This window comes from Equus przewalskii, chromosome 16 (assembly GCF_037783145.1).
Source record: "Equus przewalskii isolate Varuska chromosome 16, EquPr2, whole genome shotgun sequence".
NCBI classification, from domain to species: domain Eukaryota; kingdom Metazoa; phylum Chordata; class Mammalia; order Perissodactyla; family Equidae; genus Equus; species Equus przewalskii.
The window spans coordinates 595,843-622,522 of record NC_091846.1 but is presented as its reverse complement, the minus strand read 5'-3'; the positions used below and the strand labels follow the sequence as shown (position 1 = coordinate 622,522).

Genomic DNA, 26,680 nt, shown 5'->3' with positions numbered 1-26,680 from the left:
TGAAATGTGGCTATTGTGGCCGAGGAGTTGAATTTTAAATTTTACTTATTGTTAATTTAAATTTAAGTAACCACGTGTGGCTACTATGCTGGACAGCACAACTCGTTGCTTTTCCTTTCTTTTGAAGAAGATCTCTGGGGTTATGAAATGTGGAGGTGAGAAGGGCTGCTGTTGTCTGCTCTTTTGGAATATGCTCCTCCAAACCTATCACTGTAAATTTTTATGTGGGAAAGTTAAAAATTTGTCATTCAGAAAGTAGAATTTGGAGGGGGGGAGGAAAGTAGAATTTAGTTTACAAAAGTTGACTTTGTGTATAACTGTTTAATCTGAGCTCTGTGGGTTAACAGGTAAATTTAAAAGCTTTAAATATTTCTGGGCTATTATTTTTTTTTTTCTACTTAAGAAAATCATACAGTGTATACCTGATCTGAATATAAGAAATGATATAGTGGTTGTAGTGTGTAGTGGTGGCGTAGTGGCTCTTAAATATTGGTGTAATTTTATCTGGTTTATGTTTCTAGAAATACTTTTTGCTTGTTCAGTAATTAATCTTTAAAATGCAAATAAATTTTCCTAGACTGGTGGTTGTAATTTTCCAGTTAATTGATGAGGTGAGACTACATTTTTGAGATGGTATAGGATCAGCATTGCTAGTATGTAATAGTGGGGAAAAGAATTTAAGAGGCTGTTCCTCCTAAAGTCCTAATTCTTATTGTGAGCCCATGGTACATTAGGGATCACTCTCTGTGCATTTTAGACACATTTTGTGGAATTTTAGACCCAAAAGCTTCTTTTTAGGTTTTGCCTGGTTACTGACAGTTTAGATTGGATAAATTAACTGAAAAGTTACAGTGCATTTTAAAGCTAGTTTAATGTAGTTAAAACTGGGGTTAGTTTGACCTGAACTCTTTTATCTTTTCCCTCTGCTTTTTGAACTTGGTTTCTACTTTTATCCTTCTTTTCCCTTCTTTTGGCTTTAGTAAACCAGGTTTCTGGAGCAGTGATTCACAAAAGTGTCATTCCTGTCCAACAGCTTCAGATCTCTCGCTAGAGTAAGGAGAAGGTCACTTAAATTATTATCCCCACCATTCATGCTAGCAGTGCTGACCCTACACCCATTTCAAAAAATGTCTCACCCTGTCAGTTAAGTGGGAATTTGTTAGAAATGCATATTGTAGGGCCCGACTCTAGATCTGCTGAATCAGAAATTTTGGAGTTGGGGCCCAGCAATCTTCTTGGGTTTTAAGCACCCTTCTCTTTTATATTCTGATGGTTTTTAAAATTTGAGAACCATTGTTCTAATTAAAGAATTAAAGTCAACTACATTTACTTTCATTTAGGATTAAACCCCATTCCCTCGTGCTTTTTATTTTTAATTATGAGATGATACATACTTCTTAAAGTATGATCAAATATTAATTAGAGAAGACATTGCAGAATGTACTTAGTGGGCCGGCCCATCCAGCATATAATTTCATGTCATCTTTTATTCCAGGGAAGTTCTCTTAATTACAATTTTAACAGTAGTGAAAGATCTTCCTTCCCCTAATACAGTTACTAAACACGATCACTGCTAACCTTTGTGTAATTTTTCCATAAAAAAATCAAACCATACTATACATATTGTATTATGTTCTGAGTTTTCTTTCTTTTCTTTTTTTTTTGAGGAAGATTAGCCCTGAGCTAATTGCTGCCAATCCTCCTCTTTTTGCTGAGGAAGACTGGCCCTGAGCGAACATCCATGCCCACCTTCCTCTACTTTATATATGGGACGCCTACCACAGCATGGCGTGCCAAGTGGTGCCATGTCCTCACCTGGGATCCAAACCAGCGAACCCCAGGCAGCCAAAGCGGAACATGTGCATTTAACCACTGCGCCATCAGGCTGGCCCCTGAGTTTTCTATTTAATCTATCTTTGACATTATTTTATGTCTTTAGATTGATTTTCATGACCATATTTTATTTCACAGTGTGAATGTACTACGGGTTACTTAGGCAACTTTCAATTGATTGACTTGAATGCTATTTCCATTTTTTGTCAGTGGATTTCCTTGTACATATTAACTTAGTACTATTGCAGTGGGGAACTTTAACCACTGTAAACAGTGAGGGAAAAGATCATGTGCTTTGAAAAGGGTCCACTGGAAAGCATTAGACCCTAGTTCCAGCATTCTCTATCTTGGGATAGTTACTTAGTTTCTTTTTTGTATGTGTGTTCCTTTCAGTTAAGAATCTCCAGTTTTGCTTTTTATGTAGAGTGATTGCAGGGACACCAGGAGGATTTATGGTATATTGGTGGAGATTGTGAATTCTGTATAGATTTAAATTAGCGTTGGCAGTGATTATTGGGCAAGTTACTTAGACCTTTGTGGGCCTGTTTCCCCATATATGAAGTGGGGTTAGTAACAAAACCCACTTGATAAGATTGTTGATGAGGCTGATGAAAGATAATGCATGTATATAGTATAATACATATGCACATACGTATGCATATATATATTCTGTATATACATACAGAGTAATATATAGGATATATAGTATAATGAATGGCATATAGTAGCTAGGTAAAAGTTATCATTCTGAGGCATGAAGTAACGAAGTCTTTGATTTCATTTCAAATGCATAATTTTAATTGATTTTTACAGATACTTCAGTACACATTAAGAGCAGTGGTTCTCAAATGGGGTGGTTTTGCTTCCCAGGGGACATTTGACAATGTCTGAAGACAGTTTGGTAGTCAAAACTGAGGAGTAGTTCTCCTGGCATAAACATCCTACAATGCACAGCGCAGCCTGCTACGTCAAGAATTATCTTGCCCATAATGTCAGTAGTGCTGAGGTTGAGAAGCCCTGATGTAGAACCATTTAAAACAATGAAAAGTATACACTTTGAAAAGTGTTTATGGCATTGAAAATTCCTGACAGCATAAACATTTTATTTGGCCCAAAACGTATTAAAAGTTGAATTTGTTGCCAACAGTAAAAAATTACTTGCTTCTCCCAAAAAAACCAAAATCTGACATTGTGAATATGTCTGACTGAATCTGAACAGGCGATGCCTTCTAGAAGGACTTTTCATTTTTACACAGTCCTCACCAGGCTCTCTATCCCCCTGCCCACAAACATTTTATTATGAAAAATTTCAGACAGAGAGAAATGAACATCCATATACCCACCTCCTAGATTCTACAATTAAATTTTGCCGTTTATGTTTTTCACATATTTGTCTATCCATGATTCTTAAACACTCCAGCATGCTTATCGTTAACTAGAGTGCAGTATTATTTTTTAAGGTATTTGAAATCTGCATACAGTGAAATGCATGAATTTTAAGTGTATAATTTGGTGATTTTAGATAATTCCATCTGTTAAACTCATATCAAGATATGGAACATTATCATCACCCCATGAAATTTCCTCATCCCTTCTTGATCCCAGTTATACCTGACAGCATTTTAAGTCAAGACTGCATTCCTGAAATCTGTCTCAGAGTTGTTGGATTATATAGTGTATTAGGTACAAAGTACTTGTCCCTTGTTTTATTCAGTGTTTGCTCATACTACTGCTACCTTTAAGAGTAATAATTTGGCCATTTTAAATATCTGTAAAAAGGTTAGATTCCTTTGTCTTTGTAAAATTTGTTCTGTAGATAATTTTTGCGTAAGTGCAGTAATTTAAAGTTGTCATGAACCTTTTAGGGATTGAATAAAGAGCGGTTGTGACCTTAAGACTTTTTTCTTAGGACCATGTTTGCACTCTTCTTAGAAATGCATGTAAAGCCTCTTTCAGTCTCCATGGAGAGTTCTCACAACACAAAAAGAGTATAGCTGTATTAAATTTACCAGTTTGTTTTTTATTGTTTTAGATGTCTGTATTGTATACCAACTTTGAATTCTTCAAGAAGGGAGTTCTCTTGTGGTCTCAGCAATGAACGTATTTTCTGGTTTACAATAAGTGCATGTGCATTTGCTTCTCTATATTAATGGAGAGAACTCTTGTAACCCACGGATGTGTCTGATGCCTCTCTCAATATAAGGGTGAGAAATGTATAGCCTATGAAGGCATCTCAGGATAAGTGGTTAACAACACCTGATAGTAGTGTTTACAGGTAATATAAAAGAGAAATGGAAATAAAAAGGAAAGGGGATTTGTCTGGCATTGGAGAGGTGGTATGTTTTATTGAGATATAAATAACAAAAACATGGAGTTTATAGAGAATTATTCTGTTTTCAATAATAGTTTCTAGTAACTGGTATTTGGTCTCAAATAATTGTGTATTTTTATTAATATATATAGCAGATTTAAAAAAGGTATTACTTTGAAGGTTTCAGTGCTGGTAATTCGTTTATGAGCAGATAATCTTTAAGTGAAGTCTTGAAACAGGACATTGGGGTTGGGACTTTCTACTTAAAATGTTTAAAATGACGTATCTTTGAATAATTAATAAAGTACATGTTATACCAAAATTGGAAGACACAAAAACAAAGTGACCCTTTCAGTCATTTCCTAAAGCTACCCAGCTCTCCTCCCTAGAAACAAACCACTATTTTAAATTTTTCTCTTACTATAATCTTTAAAAAGTGAATTTTTCCTCCTAAAAAGGAATCCAGAACATTGGCTGAAATTGCAAAAGCAGAGTTGGATGGCACCATTTTGAAGAGCAGACCTCTCCGAATTCGTTTTGCTACACATGGAGCAGCCCTAACTGTCAAGAACCTTTCTCCAGTTGTTTCCAATGAGCTTCTAGAGCAAGCATTTTCCCAGTTTGGTCCGGTAGAGAAAGCCGTTGTGGTTGTGGATGATCGTGGTAGAGCTACAGGAAAAGGTTTTGTAGAATTTGCAGCAAAACCTCCTGCACGAAAGGCTCTGGAGAGATGTGGTGATGGGGCGTTCTTGCTAACAACGTAAGTTTCAAATGTCTTTCTTCTGTGCAGTTACATATGGGTTTCTCTCTGTTTTGGATGTCTGTCTTGTCTTGTAGTTTAGACTGTCTTGGCATATGGTAAGTAGGCATTGAGTAAATACTCAGTGTATATAAATAAATTTTTGTGTACCTCTAGGACTCAAAAGTCATACTTTCTTCAAACTTTAGTGTATTGATTCCTACTTGAATCTCAGGAATGTTTCATATTATGATTTTCATCCAACTTAACTGAATGTTGTATACAAAGCAAAATTTTATATTTAAATTAGAATGAATGATATTTTAATGAACTTTGAGATAATTTACAGACATTAAAATACACTGAATTTTAGTGTAGAGCTCAATGAGTTTTAACAAATGTATGTACTCATGTAACTTACCACCACAAGCAAGATATAAAACATTTCCATCATTCAACCAAAGTTCCTTTGTGCCCTTTTGCAGTTGTTCCCCACCCCTTACCCTTGTCCTAGACAGTTATTGATATTTCTGTTACTATAAATTAGTTTTGTCTTTTCTACTATTTTATATAAATGAAATCATATAGTGTGTTCTCTTTTGTTTCTGTTTTCTTTTGCTTAGCATAATGTTTATGAGATTTTATCCATATCATTGTATCAGTATTTTGTTCCTTTTTATGGGTGAGTTGTATTCCATTATAACCACAGTTTGTCCATTGACCTGTGGGTGGGTGTTCAAGGTGCTTCCAACTACTGGCCATCTTGAATAAAGCTATTATGAACATTTGTGTACAAGCCATTTTGTGAACATTATGCTTTCATGTGGCTTGGGTAATATTTAGGGGTAAATAGCTGTATGTTCATCTTTGTAAGAAGCTGTGAAGTTGTTTTCCAAAATGGTTGTACCATTTTACATTCCCGCCAGCAATGAATGGGTTCTAGTTGCTCCGTATCCTTACCAACACTTGATATTTTTAGTCTTTTAGATGTTCTAGTGAGTATAGGGGTGTCTCATTATGGCTTAAATTTTCTTTTCCTAATGACTAATGATGAGCATCTTTTCATGTACTGCTCTTTTGGCTGTTTCTATCTCTTTTTGTGAAGTGTCTGTTGAAATTTTTTGCCTGTTTTTTAGTTGAGTGATTCATCTTACTGAGTTAACAAATCTGGGTACAGGTCTGTACTATTGACTACTTCTCCCAGTCTGTGGCTGGCTTTTTAAGTTTTTTAATAGTATTTTTCAAAGAGTAGAAGTTTTTATATTTTGTGAAGTCTGGTTTACCAATTTTTTTTGTAGTTTGTGCTTTTTGTATCCTTATGGGATCTGTATTTTCTAAGGTAGCAAAACTTTTCTAATGTTTTCTTGAGAAATGTTATAGCTTTATTTATACCTGTGATTCATTTTGAGTAGAATATGAGGTAGCAATTCATTTTTTTCATGTAGATATCCAGTTGTTCCAGCACCATTGATTGAAAAGATTATAATTTCCCCTTTGTTAACTTTTACCTTTATCAAAAATCTAGAAGAAAAATCTGTGCTTTCTTTTCTCTGTCATTGATCAGTATGTCTATTACACCAATACTATACTTCCTTAATTACTTTGTCCTGAGCTTTGAAATCAGATGATATCATCCAACTTTATTCTTTTTTCAAAATTGTTCTGGTTACTATCGTTTGTATGTCATTACTGATTTTTTTTTTTGAGGAAGATTAGCCCTGAGCTAACTAGCCCTGAGCTAACATCTGCTGCCAATCCTCCTCTTTTTGCTGAGGAAGACTGGCCTTGAGCTAACATCTGTGCCCATTTTCCTCTACTTTATATGTGGGATGCCTACCACAGCATGGCTTGCCAAGTGGTGCCATCTCTGCACCCAGGATCCACACCTGGGATCTGAACCGGTGAACCCTGGGCTGCCGAAGCGGAATGTGTGAACTTAACCCCTGTGCCACAGGGCTGGCCCCTTCCTTACTGATTTTAAAGTCAGCTTTTGTCAATTAAAAAATTATGCTGGGTTTTTTTTTTTCTTTTTGTGAGGAAGATTGTCGCTGAGCTAACATCTGTGCCCATCTTCCTCTGTTATATGTGGGATGCTGCCACAGCATAGCTTGATGAGCAATGCAGGGTCCCTGCCCCAGATCCGAACCCGTGAACCCTGGGCTGCTGAAGCGGAGTGCATAAACTTAACCACTAGGCCACAGGGCCAGCCCAAATGCAATTCTCATCAAAAGGCCAGCATAGGGGCCAGCCCGGTGGTGTAGTGGTTAAGTCTGCGTGCTTTGTTTTGGTGTCCTAGGGTTCACGGGTTTGGATCCAGGACGGACCTTGCACTATATGTGTCAAGCCACACTGTGGTGGCATCCCACGTAAAATAGAGGAAGACTGGCACAGATGTTAGTTGACAGTCTTCCTCACACACACACACACACAAAATTGCATCAGCTCTACAGATGGTTCTCTGGAACGTTGACATCTTCACAGTATTGACTTTTTCCGATCTATGAATGTGGTGTCTCTCTCCATTTACCTGGAAATATTTTTAAGTACTTGCAATAGTCATTAAATCTGTTTCCTTATTTTACCTTATTTTTTTTTACTGAGAAAGATTTGCTCTGAGCTAACGTCTGTTGCCCGTCTTTCTCTCTTTTTTTTTCTCCCCAAAGCCCCAGTACGTAGTTGTATATTCTAGTTGTAAGTCCTTCTAGTTCTGCTGTGTGAGCCACCACCACAGCATGGCTAGTGACAGGTGAGTGGTGTGGTTCTGTGCCTGGGAACTGAAGCAGAGGGCACTGAACTTTAACCACTAGGCCATTAGCGCTGGCTCCTAAACCTGTTTCCTATAATCATGCCCTTCTTTTGCCCATGAGGAAGTTCTTGATGTTCATCCTTTGTCTTCAGACTGGATTTAGTGTAAAAGTTCCTTAGTTGATTATTACATTGATTCCTCTTATCTCTGTTAATTGTACCCACCTCTGGCTCTTATTGAGCTGTTGGTTGGAATCATTCAAATAAGGTTTGAGGAACTGGAAACAAACACAATGTAAAAAAATTGTTTCCTGGGGCCAGAGAGCTTAGTGTGGTGATTTGTAAAGCATTTTTCAGTTTGCTTTTGACTACTAAGTATTCATGCTAAAACTGTAATTCATGCTACATCTACTATTTTACAACACTGCTGGCTTGTTCTGTCAGAGACTGGTCTTGTTCCCTTTGCTTAGAGAATGCTCTGTCTCCAGATCATTACAGGTCTTGCTCTCATTTTATTCACAGTTTGCTAAGATGTTATCTCATCAGAAAAGCTATTTTATCTTAAAATAACCATTCGCTCTACACCAGCATTGATGCTTTATTTTCCAATGTATTTTTCTTCATAGCACTTACTGTTCTAATTTGTATGTCTTTCTCTGTAGTAGAATGTCAGTTCCACCGGGGCAAGTGCTTTGTCTTGATCAGCACTAGTCACAGCACCTGTAGTCTAACAATTCCTGGCCACAGAGTAAGTTTATAATAATTAATGAAGGAAGGGAGGAACTGAAACAATAGGCAAGACATGTGATTAGTATTTTTTTCCACTACAAGCTTTCATTAATTGGTGTTTTTTTTAAAGTCAGAGTCAGGCATTAATAAATATTTGACGATTTCTTACGGGTAGCTTTTAGAATAATTTGAAAATAACTTTGAGGGAATGGGCAAGGTGTGACCATTTTATCATCTGTCAGATATTTCATAATCATGAGCTCTTAGATTTCTGCAACACCGCTGATTATTTGTCCAATTTTTCAGATGAGGAAATTGGCCCAGAGATGTTAATGTAACTCAGAGTGCACAGCTAATAAATGGTGGTATTTAGTCTGAGGCTAAATCCATTGCTTTTTGTATTGTGCTACAAGTGGAGTGGTGTATTCTTTCTGTCACCTCTCCTTGCTCAGGAATTTTGCTATTAGTTAGACATCCTCATGGGGGCTGGCCGGGTGGTGCAGCAGTTAAGTTTGCATGTCCTGCTTTGGCAGCCTGGGGTTCACTGGTTCAGATCCCCGGTGCACACCTACACATCACTTGTCAAGTGATGCTGTGGCAGGCGTCCTACATATAAACTAGAGGAAGATGGGCATGGATGTTAGCTCAGGGCCAGTCTTCCTCAGCAAAAAGAGGAGGATTGGTGGTAGTTAGCTCAGGGCTAATCTTCCTCAAGAAAGAAAAAAAATTCCCTTATAAAGCCACAATATAATTGTCACCCTGAGGAAGTTTAACATTTATTCAATATTCTTATCTAATTATTCAGTCCATATTTAAATTTCCCCCATTGCCTACTAATGTCCTTTATAACTTTTATTTTAATCTTGTATTCAATCAAGATCACGCATTGAATTTAGTTATCATGTGTATAATTTCTTTTTATCTATAATAGTTTCCCAAATGACAAAAATGTCAGTGTCATGACATTGGCATTTTTGAAGAGTCCAAAACAGTTGTTTTTCAGAATGTGCTTCAATTTGCATTTGTTTCCTCTTAGACTTTTGAGAGTTTTTACTGTTACTCTCTTATTTTAACTTTGTAGGAGAGAAGATTCCAAGACATGCTAGACCTTCTCCTTTACTTCACTACCTATTTTATTACGGTTGAGATTTATTCATTTATGATAAACCCAAGAATTTCTCCTTAGTAAAAATCATTTTTTTCTTCTTCTTCTTCTTTTTTTTTTTTTTGCTGAGGAAGACTGGTCCTGGACTAAGATCTGTGCCCATTTTCCTCTGCTTTATATGTGGGATGCCTACCACAGCATGGCTTGACAAACGGTGTGTATGTAGGTCAGCACCCAGGATCTGAATTGGCAAACCCCGGGCCACTGAATCAGAACGTGCGAACTTAACTGCTGCACCACTAGGCTGGCCCCAGTAAGAATCATCTTTTTTTTTTTTTTTTTTTTTTTTTTTTTTATTAATGTTATGATAGATTACAACCTTGTGAGATTTCAGTTGTACATTTTTGTTAGTCATGTTGTGGGTACACCACTTCCCCCTCCGTAAGAATCATCTTTTTATAAAGTTTTCCTTACTGTTATTTTGTGCGTTTTTTCTTATATCATTAAAATGCTGCATATTATTTCATTATAATTATTCCAGACTTAATTATGGTCATGTACCACTTAATGATGTTTTGGTCAACTTTGGACCGAATATAAGACGGTCGTCCCATAAGATTAATACCATGTAGCCTAGGTGTGTAGTCGGCTATACCATCTAGGCTTGTGAAAGTACACCCTGTGATGTTTGCACAATGATGAAATTGCCTAATAACGCAGTTCTTGGACCATATCTCTGTTGTTAAGAGATGCATGACTGTATTCCTCTCTTGGACATTGGATATCCCATTAGACATTTAGGTGGTTTCCCTTTTTTCTGCAATCACTAAACTTGTGACAATATGATACACAAATGTTTGATGATCAGTCTTTTTTCCTGGGTATAGATTTTTTTCTTTCCTTTCCTTTTCTTTCTTTCTTTTTTGAAGATTAGCCCTGAGCTAACATCTGCTGCCAATCCTCCTCTTTTTGCTGAGGAAGACTGGCCCTGAGCTAACATCGGTGCCCATCTTTCTCTACTTTATACATGGGATTCCTACACAGCATGGCTTGTGAAGCAGTGCCATGTCCTCACTCGGGATCTGAACTGACAAACCCTGGGCCGCCAAAGAGGAATGTGCGCACTTAACCACTGTGCCACCGGGCTGGCTCCCTGAGTGTAGGCTTTTTGGAGTAAATTTATTCCAGAGTTTCTTTGCAAAAAGCTTAAATGGTTTCTTTGTAAACTAATTGAATTTTGCTAACCCATACAGTATAACTTTTTTTTTTTTTGAGGAAGATTAGCCCTGAGCTAACTACTGCCAATCCTCCTCTTTTTGGTGAGGAAGACTGGCCCTGAGCTAACATCCATGCCCATCTTCCTCTACTTTACATATGGGCACCTGCCACAGCATGGTGTGCCAGGCGGTGTCATGACCACACCTGGGATCTGAACTGGCGAACCCTGGGCTGCCGAGAAGCGGAATGTGTGCACTTAACTGCTGCGCCACTGGGCCGGCCCCTAAAACTTTTTTTTAAGATATTATGTTTTTCCTTTTTCTCCCCAAAGCGCCCCCAGTACATAGTTGTATATTTTTTTAGTTGTGGGTCCTTCTAGTTGTGGCATGTGGGACGCCGCCTCAGCATGGCCTAATGAGTGGTGTCATGTCTGCGCCCAGGATCTGAAACAGTGAAACCCTGGGCTGCCGAAGCAGAGCGTGTGAACTTAACCACTTGGCCATGGGGCCGCCCCTAAACCTTTTTTTTTTGTGATCTGTTGTATTGGCAAAGGTTTGAAAATATCCAGTGAATGAAAGTGAAGCTACGTGAGTCTTTTTATAACTCCTGGTGCTAATGGAAGTTGGTCACTGTGTTTCTGGAAGGGATTTAAGTACTGGGTATAAAAACCTTAAGCTTCTTTGACTCACTAATATCATGTATTTTTTTTCTTTTTGAGGAAGATTAGCCCTGAGCTAACTACTGCCAGTCCTCCTCTTTTTTGCTGAGGAAGCCTGGCCCATCTTCCTCTACTTTATATGTGGGACGCCTACCACAGCATGGTGTGCTGAGCGGCGCCATGTCCGCACCCTGGATCTGAACCGGTGAACCCTGGGCCGCCGAGAAGCGGAACGTGTGAACTTATGAACTTAACCGCTGCACCACTGGGCCAGCCCCCTATCATGTATTTTTAAGTAAATATATTTGCTTAAAAGTTGGTATATTACTTTGTATCTGCTTTATCACTATTTCTAATAACAAAATATTAGAGATCTAAATTTATTTATTCTTTTAAAGATTTTATTGTTTTCATTTTTCTCCCCAAAGCCCCCCAGTACATAGTTGTATATTCTTTGTTGTGGGTCCTTCCATTTGTGGCATGTGGGACGCTACCTCATTGTGGTTTGATGAGCAGTGCCGTGTCCTTGCCCAGGATTTGAACCAACGAAACACTGGGCCACCTGCAGCGGAGCGTGCGAACTTAACCACTTGGCCATGGGGCCAGCCCCAGAGATCTAAATTTATTAATAAGAAAATTGATCAAGTAGAATATACTTGCAGTGGATTAATACGTAGTTATTTTGCAAAGAATATTTTATGACTTTGGAAAATGCAGTACTCTTGAAAAGCATTCTTTTTTAAGGGGATATATAGCATAGAGAAAGAAACTAGACTAGTTGCCAGAGGCTCAGGGGAAAGGATATGGGGCGTTGACGGCTAATGAGTTTGGGGTTTCTATTTGGGGTGATGAAAATATTCTGGGATTAGATTGTGATGATGATTGCACATACTAAAAATCACTGAACTGTACACTTTAGAAGGGTGAATTTCATGGCATGTAAATTGTATCTCAATATAAATACAAACAAAACTAAACAAATGACAAACTCCACGTTTGTTTATGGAAGAGCATTTGGCTATGCACATATTCTGTTTTAACAGCTGCCCTAAAACTTATTTTTCTATAAGTAAAATATTAATTTAGCATGTAAAAAAAGACACAAAACTAGATGTTTGCTGTGATCCAAATTTGTGTTAACAAACTGATTATAAAAAAAAGACAAAGTAAAAATGTGAATATGTCAGCAGAAGTTATATTTGATTAGTGTGCTTACAGGTGTGTCTTGGGGATCTCCAGGACCACCCCTGGGTTTGGTGGTTCACTGAAAGGACTCAGGCCTCAGCATATAGTCTTATGACTAAGATTTATTACTGCAAAAGAATACAGAACAAAATCAGCAAAGGAAAAGTGTACATGAGGTGAAGTCTGGAGGAAACTAGGTACAAGCTTCCAACAGTCCTTGCCCAGTTGAGTCACACAGGACTTGCTTAATTCATCCAGCAACTAATGGAGACATACGAATGAAGTATTAACTACCTGGGGAAGTTCAGCTGACCCTAGGAGTGTATGTTGTGTGTGCGTGTTGCGGGGTGAAGGATGGAGTATCAGTTTTGTAAGTTCCCTCATCTGGTAAATAGCAAAATTTCAGACTCCCAGCAGGAAACAAACTCAGAAAGTTATGTTTAACATAAACCAAAGGGTGCAAACAGTTTTGGCACACAAAACCAGCCTTATCCTATGGTGTGTGATAGCAGTTTCAGGCCTGCTTTGTCAACTCTTCTTTTCTTTTTCTTTTAAGATTTTATTTTTCCTTTTTCTCTCAAAGCCCCCTGTACATAGTTGTATATTTTCAGTTGTGGGTCCTTCTTGTTGTGGCATGTGAGATGCCACCTCAGCATGGCTTAATGAGTGGTGCCATGTCCGAGCCCAGGATCCTAACCAGCGAAACCCTAGGCCGGTGAAGCGGAGCGCGTGAACTTAACCACTCAGCCACAGGGCTGGCCCCTGTCAACTCTTTTCTGCACACAAGTGATTGTTCCATTAGTGATTTTTTATACTTTTCCTGTTTTATACTCATTTGAAAGAGATTGCTTTTTCTTACATTTTATTTGCTTTATCACATATCTTTTTATTAAATGGGGTTACTTTTAGATGCTGAAGAAATATTTCTTTAATACAAACAACATTGTAATATTTCTTTTGCTTATATATTGGAAACAAAAGTGTTATCTAGACATATCTGCTGTGGGTGGAAGCATAAATTGCCAGTTATCTTTCCAGAGAATCACCCTTAACTCTTGGGGTCCCGTCAGTGTCAGCTGGGTCCAATTTTAGTTTTTCACTTGTTTTTTGAGCAATCCTAATTATTTGTAAGGATTGATATTTTATTGCTTATTTCTTAGAGGTCTTCAAAAGAACAAAAAGAAAATTTAAAAAATAGAATAAACTCATTTTTTCCCCTGAAAATTACTATATGGATCCATTGGATCATTTTATAAATCTGGGATAACATTATCAGGTCCTAGTGATTTTATTTTTCCTTTATCATAAAACATCTTATTTAATCATCCTAGGAATTATTTTATCTTTATCAATATTCTTAAATTCTCAACTATGTTAAAATAGACTAAACTTTTAGCTCTGCAAAATGATGTCTGCAAAGATGGTTTCGTATTTAAATAAATTGGCATAATTACATAAGCCTTCATTTTTTTTAATTGCATGCACAAAATGTCACATTTTGTTTTGAGTCGTCGTTTTTCCTTATTTATCTTTATTTTTCTTTCTTTTTTTTCCTTCTTCTCCCCAAAGCTCTCCAGTACATGGTTGTATATTCTAGTTGTAGGTCCTTCTGGTTATGCTATGTGGGCGGCTACCTGAGCATGGCTTGATGAGTGGTGCTAGGGCTGCGCCCAGGATTGGAACTGGTGAAACCCTGGGCCGCTGAAGTGGAGCACGCGAACTTAACCACTCAGCCATGGGCCCAGCCCCTAAGTCACCATGTTTTTAATACTGTATATTCTACCTTGTTCTCACATTTCTACCTAAAGAGATATTTGAACAGCAGAGGGAGGATCAGTCACAAATATGTTAGTCATTATGTATTTTTACAGAAAACATGGAAACCTTAAATGTACACTAATTGGTATGGTTAAAAAATTATGGTACATGCATAGATCTGAAATGATGCCATTTTATATTGGGTGATACAAGATGTCTGAAGAAAGATTCTTTCTATGTAAAATTAGTGGAAAGGAAAATCTGAAGAGATACTCATGAAATATGGTCAGAGATACTCTCCAAATGATAGGATTTCACAGGACTGACTGACTTCTATGAAACTTATTATATTGTTTAAACTTTTCCACAGTGGAACATTTATCAATTTTACAACCAAACTAATGATTAATTTAGGGCAGAGTGGGGAGGAAAAAAACCTCACAGATAACTCCAGATTTTGTTTCCTTTTTAATCTTTTTTTCTATGTAATTTACCTAGATTTGTAAAAAGAATAAGTTTAGCAATTACACCTATAAACAGAATGTGTTAGGTTTTTAAGACTTTTGTTAACACTCAAAAATCAAAGTGAAATAAACAAGGTGGATAAGAAAATGGACAAAGGCAGCTTCCACAGGGAGTGGTGTATACAATGAAACCATCAATGTTCACATTTAGCATATATCCCAATACAATAAGTCACAGTCCCTTAAGGACATCACTTGTACACCACACATGGTCTTTTTGTATTATATGATATGATGAATGTGATTGTGAGTGACCTTTGTTCACTTATTCATGTATATCTTTGGAAGTAGAATTGAAAGGGGGCCCGCCCTGTGGTCTAGTGGTTAAGTTTGGTGCATTCCCCGTTGGCAGACTAGGTTTGGTTCCCAGGCACGGACCTGTACCACTTGTTGGTGGCCATGCTGTGGCAGCAACTCAAGTACAAAATAGAGGAAGATTGGCAACAGATGTTAGCTCAGGGTGACTCTTCCTGAGCAAGAAAAAAAAAATGCAATTATAGGAACAAGGTAGAAATATATAACATTTGTATTGGTCAAGTTCTCTCCCAGAGGGCTGTACTTGCCCTCCAATGGAAAAGAGTGTCTAGTCGTCCAAAGTGATATGTTGAAAATTGAAAATTGATAGTTACAACACTTGACGTTATTTTAGAGTATGTAGTCATGTCATTATATTCTCTAATGTTGTTCACCATTTCCTTGACTTCATAAAATTAGTCGTCACTTCCAAGTAATTCTGTCATATTCTGAGTGACAAATGATCTGCTTAGTACATTTTCCTTCTTGAGTTTCCTTTTCTGGTTTTTCTCTTGGAGGTGGTGGTGGCCTTGTGGTATTGAAGGGGCGGGTTTGAGTTTCTGTCTGTCTTTGCCTCTGCTCAGGTGTAGTTCATATCTGGCTGTGTTATTATTCCAATGTTTGTGGCCCTGCTGTGGCCTGCAGTGGGTAAGTGGTCCATATGGTGCATCTTACTCATTTTGTCCCTGGGCCCCTTTGGGTCTTCTTAGAAGTACTACATCCTCTCGTGGGTTGAGTGGTCTCACCAGCTCTCAGCTGCTTTCTCATATCTCATTGGATTGCATGTACTTTCTGAGATTGTATTTACTCATTCTTTATTACGTTTCTCTTTTTACATGTTGGATATGAGGTCTCACCCTGGAAATTGAGGCCTGTAAGTCTCTTTACTTGGGGTTCCTGTGCATTTTATCTGAGATCTCTATAATTGTCTTCATCACCTCAAGATATTGTACACTTGCGTCCAGTTCTTTTTCTATCCCAAATGTCTACTAGCTGAGGAATCATTTTTAAATAAACATTTTATATCTTTCTTTTTCCTATAGTTTAGGACTTAAAGTCTTTGTTAATCTCTGGGTCTTTGTTTATTTGCAGAGGGACGCTTTTGGAATCCAGAAAGCCCCTTCACCTCTCTAGCTCTTCTGTTACCACCTCAAAATTTAACAGTGATTTGTTTTTCTCTGAAGCATCTCTGTTCAGAAGGTGGTATCAATAGATTTCACTATTGTTTGCATGGTGAGAGAGTGATAGCAAGGAAAATTTTATTATCAATATATCATCCACTCCGCTTATTTCCCTTTTTTGTCTTTCCTCAATGAGCTTTCCCTTCTTCCTGTTTTACTTAGGAAAATAGTAAAGAAGGAGGGTTTCCAAGTCATTATCTACTATTGTTTCCCTCTTCCCTCCAACTTCCTCCTTGAATGTGTTGTGTCCTCTGGCTCCCCCTCCTTCCCTTTTTCTTGGCTGATATCCTTGAGGTCTGTCTTTATGTTTTAGAAATATTTTTCTGAGCCAGACTGAACAAGACACAGAGGGAAGCTGGGAGGTAGGCAGAGATGGGAGTTTGAGACGGTGGGACATGAGATTGATGACACCACATGGATAAAACATAAGTTATTCCTTTCCATCATACTTTGTAAGAGTTAGCTACAGTGGTTACACAGGTTCATTCTTGTTGATTTACGTTTCTGTCATCTTCAGTAGACTCTGCTCTAAAAACAGGCATTCATCTTTGATGTTCACCTGTGTCTGGTGCTGCACATGTTTATTGACTTTTTATGACTATATATGATAATTTCTGAGACATTTTTCTCAAGAGATCCAAGTATATATCTTGGAATTGTTATAAAATATTTCTAGAAGGATGTTAATTCCAGACACTGTATTTTTGTTAATACTTTTTGTCTATCTAGGACCCCGCGTCCAGTCATTGTGGAGCCTATGGAGCAGTTTGACGATGAAGATGGCTTGCCAGAGAAGCTAATGCAGAAAACTCAACAATATCATAAGTAAGATTTTATTAATAAAGATATTTTAAATATGTGCTATCAAGGATATTTCTTACATCACATTTGTTATCCAGTATTGTTGGATTAGAAGGTGTTGTGTTTAGTCATATAATCTGGTTAATGGACTGGCCTGGTCTACATGGAATGCTAGTTTTCTTTTGTATATCGGTAAAACGTTAACTTTACTAAGAAAAGTCTCTACTTTTATAATTGGGGCAGGGGTGGATAGGTAGGAGGAGACTGTCAGTAATATTTATGCTAGAGAAACAATGAAATATAGGTATTGTGAAAATATTTCTGTAATTACTATGCTTAAGGTGTATTGTAAGTTAAAAGGAGACTTTTTTAGGGGGTAGAGTAGGGGAGGTCCGAGTTAAATGACTTAGCACAGGGGAAGAACTTTTTAGAGATGAAAAAGAAAAATAACCTATTTGCAAAATGTTTGTATTATTCTTTTGCCAGTTGTTTTTCACTTAGTATCATATAGGTATTTTTATGTAAGTTGCCCATATGAATAACATTGTGTTATTTATTTATTTATTTTTAAAGATTTTATTTATTTATTTTTTCCTTTTTCTCCCAAAGACCCCCCCTGGTACATATGTGTATATTTTTAGTTGTGGATCCTTCTAGTTGTGGCATGTGGGATGCTGCCTCAGCATGGCTTGATGAGCAGTGCCATGTCCGCGCCCAGGATTTGAACCAGTGAAACTCTGGGCCGCCAGCAGCAGAGCATGTGAACTTAACCACTCGGCCACAGGGCCAGCCCCCACCTTGTGTTATTTTTAACCAATCACTTGTTTATTACAAGAAATAAAACTGTAACACATTTGCATCTGTGCATTTAACAAATATTGGAGTGCCAGGCACTGTTCTAGGAGCTACTAGTGCAGCTTTGAACTGTTTCTGCCCTCTTGATGCTTTCATTTCTGGTGGTGGAGATACATAATATATAATAAATAATGAACCAAAGATTATAAAATATGTATTAAGCGGTGAGAAGTAGTAGTTTAAAAAACCACTAATGTGAGGTATAAAGCCTTAGATGAAAGAATATGCATCTTTAAAGTTGATTAATCTTGGCACATGGTTCCCCAGGAACCTTATACCCATTTACACTCATTGGTGTATGTATATAAATATTTTTCTTCATCCTGACAAAAAAATGGATGTTATGATTTTAAGATTTGATAGTTTATGTTCAAAACGATATTTTATGCACATTGTTTTAATTAGCATTCTTTGATTTTAGTGCATTTAAATGTTTTTCCTTGTAGTTGATTTAACTATGAGTCCTTGCTATATGCCTGATGTTGGAGATGTATCAGTGAACAGAGTAGACCAGAAATTCATGTTGTGTGGGGGTGTTAAGGGGAGTAAACAATAAAAGAAGTGGAACGAAGACAGGGAAAAGTGGGTGCTGTGGAGCAGAGGATTGTGGCTCTTTTATACAGGTGGTTAGGGAAGCCTACCTGACAGGGTGATGTTGATTAACATCTTGAGGAGGGGGTGGAAGCTAGCCTTGTAGCTATCAGAAATGGGGTGGGGTAGAGAATAGTGATCTCGGCAGAGGGAATAGTAGCTACAAAGAGCCTCAGGGCAGACTCTGGCATGTCCCAGGAACAGTAAAAAGGCGGATTTGGATGAAGCATAGTGAGTAAGGGGGAAATAGTAGTGATGAAGTAGAGGTAGGACATATTGGGGAGAATGCGAACTGTTGGGCCTTGAAGGCTACTGAGCTGACTTTTGCTTTTGTGTTTTATGAGAAAGGAAGGAGCAGAGTAGTGACTTAATCTTAACAGGAACTTTCTGACTGCTGTTTTAAGAGTAGATTCTTAAGAGCCAAGGGTAGAGTTGGGGAGATAAGTTTAGGAGGCTACTGACATGGAGTAGTCACGGTGGTGATGGTGAGAAGTGGTCAGATTGTAGATATAGTTTGAAAATAGACTTTGGATTTTGCTGATGGATGTGGAGATGTGGGAGAAAGAGTTAAAAGCATGATTACAAGGTTTTGGGCCTGAGTAACTGGAAGTATGGAAATTGCTAATGACTAATTTGGAGAATCCTGTAGGAGGAGCAGATTTTGGGGGGGGAAGATCACAAACCCTGTTTTGGACATGTTAAGTTTGAGATGGCTTTTGAACATCCAAGTGGAGATGTTAAGTAAGTAGTTGGATTTCCATCTGCAATTTCTGTGAGCTGTCTGGGCTAGAGTTATCACGTGATAGAAAACTATGTCAAAAGACTGACCTTGGAATACTCCAATATGTAGAGGTTGAGGAGATCAAAAGGAATCAGCAAAGACTGAGTGGGAGCAGTCATTGGAGTAGGGGGGCAACCAGCGTGTCTTGACAGCAAGGGGTGAAACTATTTCAGAGAAGGATCAGTGGTAATTGGTTGTAACTCATAACCATTTTAATTTCTCTTATGAAGCTATTTTTCAAAGACTTATTGTGATATCCTATTTACTTGACTTTTTTTCTAGTTAAAGCTTTTCATTATGAATTTGAAATAGAGTATACTTTTGGATTCAGGAATTAAAGAACTGGAATTATTGGAGTGTTATGAGAAATGGAATTTGTATTGCTCACTTTGGTAGGACATGTACTATAGGTGATATTTGTTTATCTAATGAATTCGTTATCCCAGAAAACCTTAGAAGATCTTGTTATATTCCCAGTTTTACTGCTAAAGAGTTATACTCAGAAGGGAATGTTCCAAAAGTATGTGAACCATGATTCAAATTCATTTTGTTTCAATAGTGTTTCCTTTGGGAGAAAGTGAAGAATTTTTTATGTTTATGATTTTAGTCAACGTCTGACTTAGGAATTACTTACAGACTAAGGGGCTAGCCCAGTGGCATGGTGGTTAAATTTGCATGCTCTGCTTTCGTGGCCTGGGCTTCACAGGTTCAGATCCTGGGTGCAGATATGCACATACCGCTTGTCAAGCTGTGCTGTGGTGGTGTCCCACATACAAAATAGAGGAAGATTGGCACAGATGTTAGCTCAGGGTCAATCTTCCTCAAGTGAAAAGAGACAGATTGGCAACAGACATTAGCTCAGGGCCAATCCTCCTCACCAAAAAAAGAAAACAAAACAAAAACAACAAACAAAACTACTGACTAATAAACAATTCTTTCAGAAAAGTTAGTGAGTGGTAGATCCCTCTATTCCTTTCCCTTTTTCAGTCAGTACTTTAAGAAGAAAAAAATCCAAGTCAATTTTTTAGGTATAGAACTCCTAGATCATGGTTAACTTTGATTTTCCTTATATACCTTTGAAGATCTTTGAAGCTGTTTCTTGTTACTACATCCTTTCCCTCTGTGACAACCTCCCTGTCTCCCAACTTTATCCTACCCTCCCAAAATAAAAGTGTGATGCAAAGCATCTATACTTTTATGGGTGGGGTGGGGATTGTGTTCTTATCAATAGTTTTTAATACAAGTTATGATAGGTAAGAATAATTGAAGAATTTCTTTGAATTTCAGGTGCATTCATAGGTCTTTAGTTTTTAAAAAATTTCTTGGTCGTTTGCTTATCATTTATTCGTTCATTCAAGAAATTAATAGCAAATATGTACAATGTACCAGATAGTGTGCTAGGTACTTGAGGTACAGCAATTAACAGACAAATTTTATGTCCTCATTGAGTTTACAGTTTAGCAAGGGAAAAAAAGTATTAAATAACTACAGTTGTAGTAAGTTAGACCTTTATTTTTTGGCCTAGCTACTTAACTTGGCACATAACACTCAATAAACTCCGTCTGCTTTTACTACTATCCCTAAAAGTTAATTACTTTTAGAGAAAAAAAATCTGATTCTGGATGGTTAACTTAGGACATATTTGATTCCTATGTTGCAGACTGCCTTAAGTGAAATTGTTGGTTGATTGAAAATCAGAAAGGGCTTCATTAGAGGTGATAATTAGGGGAGTGCAGGTTGCCTAGGTTTGAATCCTGGTTCCATTACTTATTATTTGGGCATCCTACGGCACTTTCTCAAACTGAGGCTTGTTAAAACCTGCATTACAGTGTTGCCATGAGGTAATTGGAGTACTTGCCTGGACATTGGAGTGCAGTGATTCAGTACAGTGCCATGGACATTGTAAGTGCTCAGTAAATGGTAGTTCTTGTTATCCTTATTTTACCTTTTAAACATAAGTTTCTGCATGTTTTCAAATGTAAACTTAGGGAAAGAGAACAGCCGCCACGTTTTGCTCAACCTGGGACATTTGAATTTGAGTATGCATCTCGATGGAAGGCTCTTGACGAAATGGAAAAGCAGCAGCGTGAGCAGGTTGATAGAAACATCAGAGAAGCCAAAGAGAAACTGGAGGCAGAAATGGAAGCAGCTAGGCACGAACACCAATTAATGCTAATGAGGCAAGGTAAAAACGGGTTTTGTATAGTTGGGGTATGTTTTTTTTATTCTTGAGGTTCATTTATATTTCCCACTGATACCTGTTACTAATTAAGTTACCAGTTAGGATTTAGAGACCATTGGAACTCAACATATTAGAAACAAAAATCTCCCTTTTCCAAGAGAATTTCCTTAAAAAAAAAAAACTTATTAAAAGTAAGTTTTACCTATATAAGTAGCATTGTTGGAAGTAATTAGGGTTGTTAAATTTTGCCAGTAGCAAGTACATGATTCTTCTGGCAAAAAGAGAAACATAGTTGGTAGTTCTTGTGATGTAGATATGGCATAAAGTCACATATTAAGATTTTGTTTGATTGGGGCCGGCGCAGTGGCGCAGCAGCGCAGCCGTTAAGTGTGCATGTTCCGCTTTGGCGGCCTGGGGTTTGCCTGTTTAGATCCCGGGTGCGGACATGGCACCGCTTGACAAGCCATGCTGTGGTAGGCGTCCCATGTATAAAGTAAAGGAAGATGGGCACAGATGTTCGCTCGGGGCCAGTCTTCCTCAGCAAAAAGAGGAGGAGTGGCAGCAGTTTGCTCAGGGCTAATCTTCCTCAAAAAAAAAAAAAAGATTTTGTTTGATGGAAAGAAGAATTAGGACAGATGTTGGCCATTTAAGATTATTACTATACATCAGAAGATTAGAAGTATATATTCTTTGGAAGAAATGAGAAAAATTCATGTATGCTGATAGATATGGGGAGTCAGAAAGACTAATTCTGTTACTGACAAGATTTTAAACACTTGACACCTGAGCTAAGTGCCGTCTTAGTAGTTGATAATTTATTCTCATATTAACTGGTCTAATCCCTAACGTGACATGACAAGCTGCTTAAATATATCCCAGAAGCTCCCTTCTTCTTCCCTTTTCCTCTTTCTAGGTTTCTTTTTATGCCTGCCTATCTTTATTGTTCTCTCTCCACCACCTTCTTTTCTGTTCTTTAATTCTCCAAATAGTTGTTCCTGGCTCTTCCTACCACTCCTTTTTTCCACTATCTGTAATAGTTTTGTATTTCTTAAAATAAGCATCCGATTGTTTTCTATTTGCTCTTAAGTTTTGTTGTTTTGTTGTTTTAATTTAGCATTTCAGTAAATGGTTATCTGCCTTCTCTTGGCTTCCCCCAGAGATGAAGGCACCGCAGATGCCTGCCTGGGTTTCTGTAGTAGCCTTCTTACTGGCTTTTGTGCCATCTAATCTAGGCCTCTTCTATACTGTTGTTTATATGATAGCCAGTATTTCTTTTAAAGGTGAAAATTTGATCATCATCCATCTTTAAATGTTTTTGGTAGATTCTCATTTCCTTTAGGATAAAGTCCAGGGTTATTTTTTTTCCTATTCAGTAAATGTTTATTGAGCAGTTACGATCAAGTCACTGAACAACTATGCTTATGTTAAATAAGTTAAAACAAAATCCAACTCAACAAACAGTAGATACTAGCCAGACGTTTCTGGTTTCATTTGGACCCTAAACATAGTAGTTCTGTAAGTTCACTCTTCCTCTAATAAAATCATGTAATATGTTTAAAACTAAGTCTCGTCTGTTATAGAACATGTGAAAATCATTACCTAAGATAAAGTTACAGAATTTTGGCTGCTTAGAGCTGGAAGAGAGAACTTTAAGTTTATCCAGTCCAGTGGTTTTGTGGTTTTAAAATTTGATTACACGTCAGAATCAACTGGGAAATTTTGAAAAAATTAGTTTCCTAAGCTCCATGATTCCTGTAGTACTTCTGTTCAGTATGAATTGTTCTCTTGTCATAGCCTGCCAGACACTTGCCCCTTTGTTTTCCCACTCTACAGTCATGCCATAGTTAGGAAATAACATTGATTAGATATGAAAACATTTGTGCTAAAAGATATTTGTTGCTGCTGCTGACAAACAGTAGTATAACAGTCATTATGTCAGCACGTATTTAATGTTAGTTATAGAAGACACTGTCTCAGGTACTGAGGATATAGTGATGATAAAGAATGACATTTCTTTAGGCTTCGTAGAGCTTTTTTTTTTTTTTGAGGAAGATTAGCCCTGCTGCCAATCCTCCTCTTTTTGGTGAGGAAGACTGGCCCTGAGCTAACATCCATGCCCATCTTCCTCTACTTTATATGTGGGATGTCTACCACAGCATGGCTTGCCAAGCAGCGCCATGTCCGCACCCAGGATCCGAACCAGTGAACCCCGGGCCGCCATAGTGTAACGTGTGCACTTAACTGCTGTGCCACCGGGCCGGCCCCTCATTAAGCTCTTAAAAAGCTTTGCCTCCCTTCTAAGGGCATTTTTGCCTCCCTCCTAAGGGCATCTTGACTTTTGAAGCGGAGTAATTTTGGAGTTATTTCCCATGAGCTTTTATTTTATTGCTTTTTGTGTGTTTACAGGAATACCTCATTTTATTGTGCTTTGCTTTATTGCACTTTGCAGATACTGCGTTTTTTACAACTTGAAGGTTTGTGGCAATCCTGCCACAAGTCTGTTGGTGCCATTTTTTTAACAGCATTTGCTCACTTCATGTTTCTGTGTCACATTTTGGTAATTCTTGCCATATTTCAAACTTTTTCATTATTACTTTATTTGTTATGGTGGTCTGTGATGAGTGATTTTTCACGTTACTATTGTAATTGTTTTGGGGCACAATGAACTGCACCCATATAAGGTGCCAAACTTAATTGATAAATGTTGTGTGTTTTCTGACTTTTCCACCGACGGGCCGTTTCTCCCCCTCTCTGCTTCTCCTCTTGCCTGCATATTCCCTGAGACACGACAATATTGAAATTAGGCCAGTTAATAACCCTACAGTGGCCTCTAAGTGTTGAAGTGAAAAGGAAATTTGTGTCTCTCCCTTTAAATCAAAACCCAGAAATGATTAAGGTTAATGAGGAAGGCAGGTTGAAGCTGAGATAGACCAAAAGCTAGGCCTCTTGCAGCAAGCAGTTAACCAAGTTGTGAATGCAAAGGAAAAGTTCTTGAAGGAAATTAAAAGTGTTATTCCAGTGAACACATGAATGCTAAGAAAGTAAAGCAGCCTTATTGCTGATATGGAGAAGGTTTTCGTGGTCTGTATAGAAGATCAAACCAGCCACAACATTCCCTTCAGCCAAAGCCTAATCCAGAGCAAGGCCCTAACTCTCTTCTGTTCTCTGAAGGCTGAGGGAGGTAAGGAAGCTGCAGAAGAAAAGTTTGAAGCCAGCAGAGGTTGGTTCATGAGGTTTAAGGAAAGAAGCGTCTCCATAACATAGCAGTGCAAGGTGAAGCAGCAGGTGCTGATGTAGACGCTGCAGCAAGTTCTCCAGAAGATCTAGCTAAGATCACTACTGAAGGCGGCTACACTAAACAGCAGAGTTTCAGCGTAGATGAAACATCCGTATATCGGAAGATGCCATGTAGGACTTTCATAGCTAGAGAGGAGAAGTCAGTGCCTGGCTTCAAAGGACAGGCTGACTCTCTTGTTAGGGGCCAGTGCAGCTGGTGACTTTAAGTTGAAGGCACTGCTCATTTATCATTCTCCAAATCCCAGAGCCCTTAAGAATTATGCTAAATCTACCCTACCTGTGCTATGTAAATGGAACAGCAAAGCCTGGGTGACAGCACATCTATTTCCTACATGGTTTACTGAATATTTTTTTTCCTTTTTGAGGAAGATTAGCCCTGAGCTAACATTTGCTGCCAATCCTCCTTTTTGCTGAGGAAGATTGGCCCTGAGCTACCATCTGTGCCCTTCTTTGATTTTGTATGTGGGACGCCTGCCTCAGCGTGGCTTGATAAGCAATATGTATAGGTCCACACCTGGGATCCGAGCTGACCCCTACTGAATCTTTTAAGCCCACTATTGAGACCTGCTGCTCAGGAAAAATGATTTCTTTCAAAATATTACTGCTCATTGACAATGCACCTGGTCATCCAAGGGCTCTGATGGAGATGTACAAGAGATTAATGTTGTTTTCATGCCTGTTAACACAACGTCCATTCTTCAGCCCATGGATCAAGGAGTAATTTCAACTTGCAAGTCTTATTATTTGATACATCTCATAAGGGTATAGCTGCCATAGATAGTGATTCCTCTGATGGATCTGGGCAAAGTAAATTGAAAATCTTTTGGAAGGGATTCACTATTCTAGATGCCATTAAGATGTTTGTGATTCATGGGAAGAGGTCAAAATATCAGCCTTAACAGCAGTTTGGAAGAAGTTGATTCCAACCGTCATGGATGACTTTGAGAGGTTCAAGACTTCAGTGGAGGAAGTAACTAGATATTGTGGAAATAGCAAAACACCTAGAATTAGAAGTGGAGCCTGAAGATCTGACTGAATTGCTGCAATCTCATGATAAAACTTGAAAAGATGATGAGTTGCTTCTTATGGAGGAGCAAAGAAAGTTGTTTCTTAAGATGGAACCTGTTTCTGGTGAAGATGCTGTGAAGATCATTGAAATAACAAAAGATTTAGAATATTACATGATCTTAGTTGATAAAGCAGTGGCAGGATTTAAGAGGATTGACTCCAATTTGGAAAGAAGTTCTGCGGGTAAAATGCTATCAAACAGCATTGCATGCTACAGAGAAATCCTTCTTGAAAGAAAATCAATGAGGCAAACTTCAGTTTTGTCTTATTTTAAGAAAATGCTGCAGCCACCCATCTTTCAGCAACCACTGCCCTGATCAGTCAGCAGCCATCAACATTGTGGCAAGACCCTCCACCAGGAAAAAGATTACGACTCAGATGAAGGCTCAGAGGATGGTTAGCATTTTTTAGCAATAAAGTATTTGTTAATTAAGGCGTGTACATTGTTTCTTTAGCTATAACGCTATTATACACTTAATATAGTACAGTCGTGCATCGCTTAATGATGGGAATATGTTCTGAGAGATGTGTCCTTAGGCAGTTTCGTTGTTGTGCAAACATATAAGTGTACTTATACAAACGTAGATGGTATATCCTACTACACACCGAGGCTGTATAGTACTAATCTTAGAGAACCACCATTGTATATGTGGTCCAGTGTTGACTGAAATGTCGTTAACATGGTTTATGACTCTAGTATAAACATAACTTTTATACGCATTGGGAAACCAAAAAGTTTGTGACTTGCTTTATTGTGATTCTTACTTTATTGTGGTGGTCTGAAACTGAACCCGCAATAACTGAGATATGCCTGTATTTATAACC

The 26,680-nt window shown here is 38.0% G+C and overlaps 1 protein-coding gene across 25 annotated transcripts in view; it reads left to right on the top strand.

Moving 5' to 3' along the window:
- PSPC1 (paraspeckle component 1) overlaps positions 1 to 26,680 on the top strand; it is a 103,299-nt gene that overhangs the window by 2,347 nt on the left and 74,272 nt on the right. For all 25 annotated transcript variants that reach the window (XR_011527727.1, XR_011527725.1, XR_011527723.1 and 22 more), the window contains exons 2-4: positions 4,603 to 4,904; positions 17,010 to 17,105; positions 21,297 to 21,493. Coding sequence is in view for 2 of the 25 variants with exons in the window: in XM_070577771.1 (XP_070433872.1) it covers positions 4,603 to 4,904; positions 17,010 to 17,105; positions 21,297 to 21,493 (595 nt within the window). In the remaining 23 variants the exon portion in view is untranslated. The remainder of the gene's footprint in view (positions 1 to 4,602; positions 4,905 to 17,009; positions 17,106 to 21,296; positions 21,494 to 26,680) is intronic.